Source organism: Nematolebias whitei, chromosome 3 (assembly GCF_014905685.2).
Source record: "Nematolebias whitei isolate Nwh7 chromosome 3, NemWhi1, whole genome shotgun sequence".
Classification (NCBI taxonomy): Eukaryota; Metazoa; Chordata; class Actinopteri; order Cyprinodontiformes; family Rivulidae; genus Nematolebias; species Nematolebias whitei.
Window position 1 is genome coordinate 42,185,941 of NC_056500.1, and position 12,037 is coordinate 42,197,977.

Below are 12,037 nucleotides of genomic sequence, written 5' to 3' on the forward strand. Positions count from 1 at the left end.
GGAGCAGTGGCCTAGTTTGCAACAGGATCAGGGCATTACTCTTAATCCACCAGATACATGTCATGAGCATGCACGCGCAGATAACTGCTCTGAGAAACAAATAAAAAAGGTGGGATGAGAGATGTGCATACCACCAGAGAAAAGGAGAATTTGAAAAAAAAAAGAAGAAAAAAGCTAAGCTAGGTGCATTGTTACACTGTAACATATGGTGAAGTCATGCAAGGTTTCCAACGCTGCACACTGGAAGCTGCTTCATCTGATTGCATCTTAATATCCTCAGTCCAGCAGTGCGTAATGTGCACGGACCAAGCAAGTGCATGAAAAAAATAAATAAACTAAATTGCAGCTTTTCCTTTTCCTTGTTTGGAATTCATTCAGCATTATAGTTTGAATGAAAATAAGGACAAGCGAAAGCAATTTCCTAAGTGCGTTCACGTTTTCAAAAGCACACAGACATGATGAGCAGCAAAGAAGTCAGAGCTCCGACAGCCTCGGCTTCAGCTCTCAACATTCAAATCTCAGATTCCCCATTGTTGATATTAAAAGAGGCACTGAACATGTACAGGCACAGATAAAAGGAGAAAAGTGCAGCCTGTGGAGGCCCTGTGTCCCTTCCATCTCTGCAGATTATATGGATATGCTGAAAAAGAGCAGAGAAAAGAGCAATGGAGAAAGTCACAAGGAATAAGATGAGAGAGGGCAGGAAGGGAAAAGAAAAATATAGACTGAGGAGACAGGCTGTGAATCCTTTGCACCCTTTTCTCGCATCTGTGATGCTTTCGTAAATCTGAGAGAGGAAGCCCGGGAGCATCATCGTTTTGATGGATGACTGGGCAGTAAGTGGCTGACCCTGGAACTTATACGTAGGACAAGAGGGCGGAGGGGTGAAAGCAATACAAGATAGGTGTGTGTGCTTGTGTGCGTGTGCATGTGCTCTCCCTTGGCTCTGTGAGAGTGTGAGCTTTTAAAACATTCCAGGATGAAGATTGCTGCCTAAAGCCTACACTCGTGTGCCAGTTTGTGTGTTTTAAAGGGCGGGGATGATATGTGATCAGCATCGCACAACTACGAGCTTGGAGCTTCGCTGCGTCTTCCTTCGGGCCAAGTGATCGTCCTGGGCATGCTGCACTTTTATCAGCTTCATTCGCAAGAGAAACGTTTGATCTAAATTCCAGAGGATGCCACAGCATCATCGCAGATGTCGGAGACGGTATAATTTCCGAGAGTTTAATAGCTCAGCAGAGCTCGACCAGCTGCATTCTCTCTGGCTTTCACTGTTCATTCATCATCCCATCTTTTCATTTCCCCCAAATGCTTTTCTTTATATTTGTCACAACCACACAAAGAGATATAGTGTCAAAACAAAAATCACAGCAGAAAAAATAAAATACACGTTTTGGATTTTTTTGTTTAGTTTCAGGTAATCAGCTGTTCAAGTTGAGTCTTTGCCGTTGCTACAGCAGATCTTCCTTCATCTCACCCCATCCCACCATCCTCCTCTGTCCCACCAACCCTCTATCCTACATTACTACATCCACGATCCTCCAGTGGTCCTTTCTCCCCTCCCCATGTATTCTGTTTAGCTTCTACTGACTTTCTTTTCCTCTTCTCCACATATCAACCCTCCACCTCTCCAGATTCTCTTCCATCTGCTCCTTTCTCTTACTGCAGAGCACTATGTTTTCTCTGAGGTCTCCTTCCTGATCTCTTCTGCCTGTCAGCACTGCAATCAAGGGGTCAGTGTTTTATGTTCATCATGTGATAAATAAAGGAATAAATCCAGCTAATAATGTAGTCATGAATTGCTTTTTGACAAACATACAGTGGTGACAATGGATTAGTCCAATTTTGAAGCGACTGGAAAGACATGACTATTTATAAAAGTCCAAAAAATATACAAATGCTTTATTTTTGTATTTCTTTCTGTTTTTGTTTATTACAATATTTTTGTGATTTCAATCTGTTTGATTAAAGTCCACTTGGTTGATTAGTCTTTCCTGTGCATTCATTTTTTGTTCCTTTCTAAGGTGTTTCTTTAACATCTAGTAATAAAATGTTTTCATTTAAGTTCTTAGTCTTGTAAGTTTTCTCATTTGTTCCTAACTTTACAGGAAAACCACAAGAACTCACCATGTTCTTGTACACGTGACCACAAGAACATGTTGAAAAAGCTCCAGAAATCCCATGTGTGCAAAACGTGTCTCACATAACATGTTAATTTAACATCGTCATGTTTCCTCATGTGACTGAAACATTTAAAATCTGTACAGTTTATCTGTAAGATTAATGTTCTTTTAACTCTGACTTTTCAGTGTCAGCAGCATGATTGACATTTCACAACAGAACATCTGCTGGAAAACAGCTGGAGGTGGAGTGGCATTTCTCAACTAATCAATTAGTTCTAAAAAAATAAAAAATAAAAAATTATAGAGCATGGTTTTGACTAAACCTACACAAAGCACTGAATAGATCCATATATGAATAATCCGTATGAATCCGTATGAGGCAAAGTTAAATGCTCACATTCTGAACTCTTTCGGATGATTTTTAATGTAAATCTTTATCTTCAGGATATATAAAGTAACTGTGACTGACAGTCAGATCCAACTGTGCTTTAATGAACAGTGATGCAGAAAACTTTAATTTGAACATTGATAAAGTCATCAGTTTGTTGTCTTGCCTGCTCTCCTTCCAGATGTTTTGCTGAAACCATCATGCTGCTTTCAGCATCTTTGTTTATTTTGTGAATCAGTGACAGTTTAAATTCTCCAGGTTCAGTCCGTTGATCATATGTTGGACTACACAATGCCTCCGCAGTCTGAGTGTTGTCCGTACGAAGGCATCGACCGTTGCGGTCATAATAACAACTGGGATAAGACTCTAAACTGACACGCTAATGTGCATGAGAACCTTCTTGAGAAAAGCTTTGGACGGGGACCGGTTACTGGGATCAGAAACACATGGTATTAACAAAATCACACAAGCAGGAGGAAAATTATCTGATTTGCCATATGCGGACCGTCTAGCGGTGCCAAGTAATACTGCGATGGACAAAAACAGCTGGCCTTATATCAAAAGTGCCAAACACACTCTCACATGTACACAGACACACACAGCCGCACACATACAGTTATAGGTGGAGCGACGTGCTTTGGTAGACAAAACCAGGTCATTTCAAACACATGTGTGTGTTTATATAAGAGCAAACATTATGGGTTTAAAATATGTTTGTTAGTAAATGTTTCATTCATAAGCGTCTGCCTGTGCATGATAAAACTTTCAAGTAGCAAGGTGGACAGTAACATAACTACCGAGGCCTCGAAGTGGACGTCATGAATCTTTGTTTGAGCAGCTGGACACAAACAGAACAACTCTACAACTGCACTGAAAATCTGATAAACAAGCTTCAAAACAACTGGATTAAAAGGCTAACTCATTTCATGAATGTAGAATTTATATTAAGCATTTTAGCTACTCAAAACATGACTAAATATTATATTTATAATATATAATATATTTTATTTATTAACTATTATTTAAGCAGGCAAATCCCAGTGAGATCACAGATCTCTTTTGCAGGGAGGCCTGGGTCTGAAGGCAGTCTAACATGCATGTTTTTGGTCTGTGGGAGGAAACCAGTGTACCCGGAGAAAACCCACGCAAGCTCGAGAAGAACATGCAAACTCCACACAGAAAGACTCCAGGTCCAACCGGGGATTGAACCCAGGACCTTCTTGCTGTGAGGCAACAGTGCTAACCACTGAGCCGTCGTGCTGCCAACTTCTGTGTTACATTATTTATTATTCAGCTAAACTGTAAAATATTTTACAAAACATAAATGTATGACAGTATATAAATATATTGTGGCATTTTAATTCAATTAAAAATACTTTAGTAATCTCAAAGGGAAATCAACTTTTGTTGTAGCCCATCATCCTGGTTTCATTGAGTTTATTTGTTGTTAACCTGTTTTGCCTGTACGGTGGTCAGCCCCTGTTGTTTGAAATGTGCCATACAGTAATACATGCATTCATTACATCTAGGCTCGATTACTGCAATTCACTCCTGTTTGGTATCAGCCAGACCTCCGTTGCACGACTGCAACTGGTTCAGAATGCAGCAGCCCGATTTTTAACCAGTACAGGCAAAAGAGAGCACATTACACCAGTTTTGGCCTCACTGCACTGGTTACCAGTTCACTTTCGAATCCAGTTCAAAATACTCATGTATGTCTACAAATCACTGAACAATTTCGCCCCCCCCCCATCTCTCTGATCTGCTACAACCGTATGTCCCACCTCGTTCCCTGAGGTCAGCAGACCAGTTGCTCCTCACAGTTCCAGGAACTCGTCTTAAGCGCAGAGGGGACAGGGCCTTCTCTGTAGCAGGACCAAGACTTTGGAACGAGTTACCTCTGCTTGTCAGACAGGACCCCTCCCTCTCGGTTTTCAAGTCTTGTTTAAAAACTCACTACTATTCAGTAGCTTTCATCACCAGAGTATCTGTGCTTTGAACCTGTATGCTCCACGCTGGTTTGTCGTCATTATCTGCATCGTTTTTACGTCTATATTCTGATTGACCTCATTTTGTATTTTGCTTTTTGTGTTACCTGTTGTTCTGTCTGTACAGCACTTTGGTTGGCTTTGTTGCTGTTTTAAGTGCTCTATAAATAAAATGGTATGGTATAAAAATAAAATTAACATTGTTTGATTCCATTTTTAAAAGTCATACAATTCACTGTATTGTGGGTTTTCATAGTTTGTGTCATATTTTATTCTATAACTGGATGCATTTTAGCCTCAAATGAGCCACAGTTACATGAAGTACTTATATTAAAAAAATAATTAAATGATCAAAACAGAAAGCTAAAGTGCAGCAAACAGTGGCCGATTCTGATGCGGACTTTTAAAAGTCAGGGCAGCGAATGGCCCATTTATTAAGCCAGTGCGTTTGTTTGTTTGCAGATCATTAAGATTACAATCTACAACTTTGGAAATAAAAACAACAAAACAACAACAACCATGTTTGCATGCTAGTTAGCGGTTTAGATCCGAGGCTCGGCTATCTGCAGTTGATTGACGGCTTAAAATGAACGTTGTTCCAAGAAGAGATTGTACAATCCTTTTAGGAAAGACAACATTTGGTTAAATTAATGTTTTATTCAGAGCTGCACATCAGTGGAAATCTATATCTCAGTCTGTCAGGCAGTCCTCCTCCAGCCATTCGTTCAAATGCAAAGGAAGAATTTCTGAGAATCAACATTGTCGGCATTAAGGAGACGTTTTATAGCATGAACTGATTCTTATTTTATGGTTTTGTATTTTGTTAAACATATTTATTGTATGTATTTGTTCATATTCCAGTTAGAGACGAGCATTTCAAGCAAAAGTAACCAATGAAACAATGTGAGGTTCTGTAAAGGTGCAGCTCACCTGGGGCCATAGTTTTCACTTTGTGAGCCTTTCAAAATAAAACTACAGTGGCACGAACAGCCTTGTGAGGTGTTTGTGTAAAAGTAGCACCCTGTTTAGGAAAGTGGTGGTTAGAAAACAACTTGGTTCTGTTAGCAGTTTGTTACAAGCAGGTGTTGGTAAAACAACAGCAACGATAAAACTTTTTCAAACATGCACTTTGTAACAACTTTTAACAACTAAAGCCGCTGATCATCACTAATTACATTGTAATGATTCATATGTTAATTTATGTGTTTATTGTCACGAGAACCTGTTTACAGTGAAAGGGATCATATCCAATAAAATGTTCATTTGGCTAACTCAGGTTTAAATGCTGAATAACGTGTTCCTTTAAAATACTTTAAAAAAAGTTAATTGAAAGCATAAAACGATGAATCTTTTTACTCTAAAGTTTATGTTTTCTGTCTGATTAATTACGGTTTCAGTTATTCTGGTCTAATTCAACAAGCAGGTGAGTTACTTGACAAAATTGCAGAAATAATCCCAGTTCTGAGGATTTTAGCTGCAGTCTCTTTACAGAATAGGCAGGTCATCACCCTAACAACGGTTAGATGGCTTCAAGTTCTTCTTTTAGTCAAAGGTAATAGTTTGAGACTTTGCTTGAACACCGTGACTCATCATGGCATCATAGTTTGGAAGATGGATACATATTTGGACTCTGCACAACCTTTACACATTGTTGTGTTGAGCTTGTGTGTGTGTTTCAGTGTGGGAAACTAAGCAGGCATGTGAAAGCACTCACAGTCAGCATCAGCGAGGAAGAGGAAGCTGAGGAGAAGCAGGCCTGGACTGGCAGGGAGCATCGTGGGATAAGTCGACACATGCATGCTGTATCCACCGTGAGCTCACTGCCTCACTGAACAACAGGATGATAGAAAGAAGCCTTCACAACCTGAGGAGACGGGAGAGGAACAAAACAACGGTTGTAAATCCAGATTAAGATTTTCAGTTATTATATACTGTATGTGGTCCATCAGTGCATATATCACACACACACACACAGACGTGAGGTGTGTGAGTTCCCTCCAGGCCTCACACTCCACTTCTGCAGCTGCCTCTCCTCTCCTCGCTTCATTAGGACCATGCACTCGTTGCCGGAGGTGCGCTAGCGTGCGTGTTAGCGAGAGAGTTCACCAAGCAGCTGATGAATTTCAACATATGGCAAACATTTAGCAGTAAAACATCAGGATCCTCAGAAAATAATTTTTTAGCTCCCAAATGAGCAATGGCCTCAATTTTTCTTCGCCTTAGTTGTCACTCGTTACACAATCCAGCAGAGGAGCAGGCCGAACTTCAATATTGGATTTCTTCCCAATGTGCGTCAAAGCAGCATGATTTCAGATTGATGAAAAGAAGTGGATGGTGGTTTTAAGACAGAGGGGTGGAATGACAGAGCAAGGGATTGATGGATGATGGGGGGATTAAAATGGGAGGAGGCTGACTGGTGTTATCTGCTGGCTTTGTTGCACAAAGTGTTGGATCAACATCCAGCTCAGTGTCTCCATCCTTTCCTCTTTAGCTCGTTTCCTTCCTTGAACTCCCGTCTTTCTTTGCTACCATACTCCTTTTACTCCTGCATTTACTTCTCAAACATTCCCTCCTTCAACACTTACATCTATTTTATTCCCCTAAACTCAACTTTGCTTTTCTGAGCAACTTTTAGTCTCATTTCCATTCGGCGGTCTTTCTTTTTCTTCCTTTGTTTGTCATTGTATCGCTCTGCCTTCAGCGGCGCCTAATGCAAGAGTTTGGCATCAAAGGAGACAGAACTGTGTCAGAAATGTTGCAGCTCAAACCACACGATGTAAAGAGAAACAGCAAATCACTGCTGCTGTCCAGAATCAGACTAAGTTGAAGGAGAGACAAGTCGAAAAAAAGGGATGTGTTTACAGGATAGCTCAGTTTTAGGTTCATGCTTTCACATGTGCATTCCTGGGTTACAATCTATATTCCAATATGAATAGATACTACAGTTTAACAAAGGTACTCATTTACATTGACACTGGCATCATCAGCATTATACCGTTCTCCTTCGATGTGCACCAGAAGGACTTAAAATATACTTCAGTGTTTGTTTTTCGTCACCATTTCTGTTTCAGCATAGCTTATATTAGAAAATAAGGAGACTACTTTCAAGACATTTCATTAATATTATTTTCTATTTTCAAAATGTAGTACAATGATGAGCCTAGTTTCGGCATTCATGTATGTATGTGAGTCTGAATGATCCTTTGTGAGTAGGTACTGTAAATGCATGTGTTTGCATGAACTCCAGAACAGAATGCATTCATCATTATCAGCAGCAGGAGCAGCAGCAGTATTAATCCGCTCTGCTCCTGAACAAGCCATCTGATTAAAAAGATGAAGGGGTGGGGGTGGAAGGGCACTGGAGCTCAGAGCTCATAACATCCCTGCAACGGAGGCAGCAAACAGCTAAACCCACATTGGATTTTCCACTTGGTTTGGTCCACAACAATTGCTTTGGGATAATTTGGATCCCTCCCTGCACAAATTAAGTCCTGTGCACTGATTTATGCTACAGAAGACAGTAAAACTCAGCACTGCTGCATGAAACGGTTTAATATTGAGAGACTTGGTGCATGCACCACCAACACACTGGAAATTACAATATTTTTGCATCATTAGGAATCACATTAAAGGGAAAATTCCCTCTCAATAATGTGATTGATAATCTTGTTACTGGCTGAATCCTATGCACATCATTCAGAACAGTTGAAAAAATGAAAGATTCAGTTGAAACAGCGTCAACATTTTAGAATTAATAAAAGCAATTCATCTTCAAATAATGAAAATGGCATAATGCACAATTTCAGGCCATATTGCAAGATATTTCATGAGCTGTTAATACCCAGAATATACCTTGTGTCTCAGCTACTACAACACCAGATGTTAGCTCATAATCTTTAAAACTAACTGAGTTGTATATGTTAGAGTGTTTGCCAAAATTGATTATGTGGGATCTTGACTCCAAAATCCAAATCAGTAATAGTTGATGCTCAGTAGTAGGTTGTTAGGAGCTTGGATCGTGTAAGACTTCTGTCGTGAGGTCATGGTGGTTTACCATCATGGTGACAGTGTATCATGATAACGCAAAAAGCCGAGGCTTGGCAATTGAGAATTTGAAAGACTGGCTCCGATGACATCATGTCTACGGTACAGCCATGATTGTGACAAGGTTCTGGAAACAACCTAATGCAGATGTGATACCTGTAGCAGTAGCAATAAGCTTGAGTGGTGTGGTCTTCTAGCATACATCTAAAGGCTGTCTGAGAGAGTTTTGCCTGGGCTGGGTACAAAATGTAGAGCAATTGTGGGGACTGTAGTAATGTCACCATAAGAATATGCTTCTGATGTACAGGTCATGTTCAGGGCACAGGACTGCAACTCAGGAGTTTTGAAATGATCATGGAAAGCACATTTGGTGAAGCCTAAGAGTGTAACAGCACCACTGTCTTCCAGTTGAAGGTTTTCCAAATTTTCCACGATCCAGCTATGTTCCAACAGGCTGTCTTGTTCCAGGAGACTGCAATGGCATACTCATCATGTAAAGAGGGTCTAAAACAGCTTGAATCCATAGTTGTGGAAAAGTGACACAAAATACCCAAAGACAGATCACCGAAGATTCAAGACAGCAACAATAAACCTTCAGCTGTTGCTATAATAAAAGGTTCTGCAGCAACAATATTGTGTCCTGGGAACGTCTTGTGTTTGTAGCTTTTATTAGTGTTTGCCATGAAAAAGAAGAGTTGAACAATAATGTTCTTGTTCATGATTGCGTGTTCGTGTCTGTCTGTTACCAAATAATCTCATGGGCTACAGGACAAATTTTAATCAACTACTAGGAACTAATGGGGCAGCATGGTGGTGCAACTGGTAGAGCTGCTGCCTCTCAGTGAGCAGGTCCCTGGTTCAAATCCAGGTCCAGGGACCTTTCTGGGTGGAGTTTGCATGTTCTCTTCGTGCATGCGTGGCTTTTCTCCAGGTACTCCAGTTTCCTCCCATAGACCAAAAACATGACATGCATGTTAAATTGTCTCTAGGTGTGAGTGAGAGAGTGAATGGTTGTTTGTCTTGTTTGTTTTTATGTGTCCCTGTGATGGACTGGAGACCTGTCCAGGGTGCTCTCTGCCTCTCGCACAGTGACTGCTGGACATGGGCACTGGCAACCTCCCGCGACCCAAAAAGGAAGAAGCGGGTAAAGATAATGGATGGATGGATGGATGGATGGAACTAATGATTGGATGCTGATCTGCAACTGAATAACTTTTGGAGCCAACCCAATTCAAGATGGCCACCACAGCCAACTGACATTAAAAAGCACATAAATGGCTCTAACTCAGTCAGCTTTACAGATATTGAGGTACAATTTGATGCGACAGTAGATGAGTGTCATTTGTATCACGTTCTGAAATCTTGTGACATTGTGAAAAAATATTTATTTCTTAAATATAATGTTATGCCTTCTTTTTAAGGTTTGTTCAAAACTACAACTCTGTCATTTCTCAATATATGTCAACGTCAGTCTACTACTCTGGTAAGAAGTGCAGCAGGTGAAATGCATTCTTTAATTTAAAATGTTGACACATTTTGCCCTCAGTTGAGAAATTTATTTTGCAAAATGACGTATAAACTAAACATAAACACTATAGGGTCAAAGAAGACTGATGCAGAAGACCATCATTTTAGTGTTTGTGTGTGTGTGTGTGTGTGTGTGTGTGTGTGTGTGTGTGTGTAGCAGCTAATCACTCCAGCTGACTTGGTGTCACTAGAAAAGCTTGCATTATTTAGTTAGTTACTTCACAGCGTGTCACGTTAATTAAAAGGCTAAGATAACTCGGAGGGGGTGTTGTGGTGTGGGCAGTGATGGGGGGCAGATTAAAAGACATTTGAGGAGATGAGATGAGAAAAAAAGGTGTTTGGAGAAGGACAAATGAAAGCAGAGCAACAAATGAACAAGAATGTGGAAAAAAAGGACAGAAAGACGATAACTGGAGCTACGCTCACTCAGAGAGACAGAAAAATACAGCCAGGTAGTCACCAGATTGTAATCTGGGTGGCTGTTGTTGCTGGTATTACTGAGGGACTAACAGAAAGCCTCCCTCTGAGCCTGAGCTGCTGCTACTGCTACTGCTGTGGATCACAGTCAGCACTAAGCCATTCACTTACATTAGGCCCTATCACTCAATTATACACCGTCTGTCTGCCTGGGCCTGCTGATATCTGTTACACTTATCTCTTGAATGGCTTCTGACAGAACAATAACTGACTCTGAGATCAGCAGGCTGGCTGAGGATTCTGTGCACGGCCGATAATGAGAAAACAGGGAATACGTTAAGAAAATGCACGTAAAGTGAGAGTGAGCTCAAGGCTCTGTGAACAGGTTTTGCACAAGTTACCTGATGTAGGCAGCTCTTCAGACAATCAGAGTGTGGAGATTTAGACCTTAATTCTGAGCACAGTGATGGGATAAAGTCAAGTATGAGTGAGGCCAGGAGTAAAGTGTTACAGCCTTATAACACCTCAGGTCTCAAACTGTCCATAGTGGTCCAACTGAACATCATTTTATTAACTTTTACATCACCACAAATTTTGCATTACAGTAGACCCTTGTTACTTTGCGGTTAGTTTTTTTGGAGACTCGTTCTATCGCGTTTTTTTTTATTTTTTTTTAATAAGATTGCACATGACAGACAATTGGCTGATTGATGGATGAGCTGCACGATCGGCATGGATTTTTAAATTTAAAATAAATGATTTGAAATGATTTAGCACCTGCTGCACCTGTGTGCAGCCCACACTGCAGGGGGCTCCTTCCTCCTGCAGCTCCTCCTCCCTCCTCCTTCCTCATCGTCTCAACGGAGAAGTGGGCGTGGCAGAGAGCTGAGTTCATGACATGCTGTGCTCTTTCAGAGCGTTTATTAGAGTTTAGAAACATTGTTTAGAATATTGCAAGAGTGTGGGGAAGGGTTCAAAACGCCTTTATATATATATATATATATATACAAAAATATACTACTATTTACTACTTGTACTACTAATCCTACTTCGCGGTTTTTCACTTATGGTGGATCATCAGGGTACAGATCACCTGCGATAAACGAGGGACTACAGTACATCATTTACCATACTAGCGATGTAACTCTTATCAGTACTGGCGTAACAGATCCAATTAATTCCTGCCAAGATTAAACCCGGTATAGTTTAGCCCATGCCAGAGCAAACCCTGGGGTACCCCCGTCTGTCCTAGATCAAACTGTACTTGGGGGTGTGAAATAGCCTAGGCTAGACAATACCCCTCCAGGCTAGAATATACCCATCTATAAATCCATATATACCTATAATAGCTAATATGTTTATTACTTATTGCTAATGCACTATGGAGACTGTATCTAGGCTGATACTAGACTGTATCATGTATGAATACAATATCTATGTATCTACCCTTACTATTATAATTCAATTTCAATGTCACTACTTGTGCAATAACATATCGCACAACCTGTGCAGAATACTATATGTTCATTATGTGTAATATTGCAATA

General features: G+C 40.4%; 1 protein-coding gene across 1 annotated transcript in view; it reads right to left on the reverse strand.

Moving 5' to 3' along the window:
- Positions 1–12,037, reverse strand: part of ptprdb (protein tyrosine phosphatase receptor type Db) — a 165,998-nt gene that overhangs the window by 113,296 nt on the left and 40,665 nt on the right. The window contains exon 2 of the mRNA XM_037674346.1: positions 6,217–6,366. Within this exon, the coding sequence (XP_037530274.1) occupies positions 6,217–6,301 (85 nt within the window). The 5' untranslated portion in view covers positions 6,302–6,366. The remainder of the gene's footprint in view (positions 1–6,216; positions 6,367–12,037) is intronic.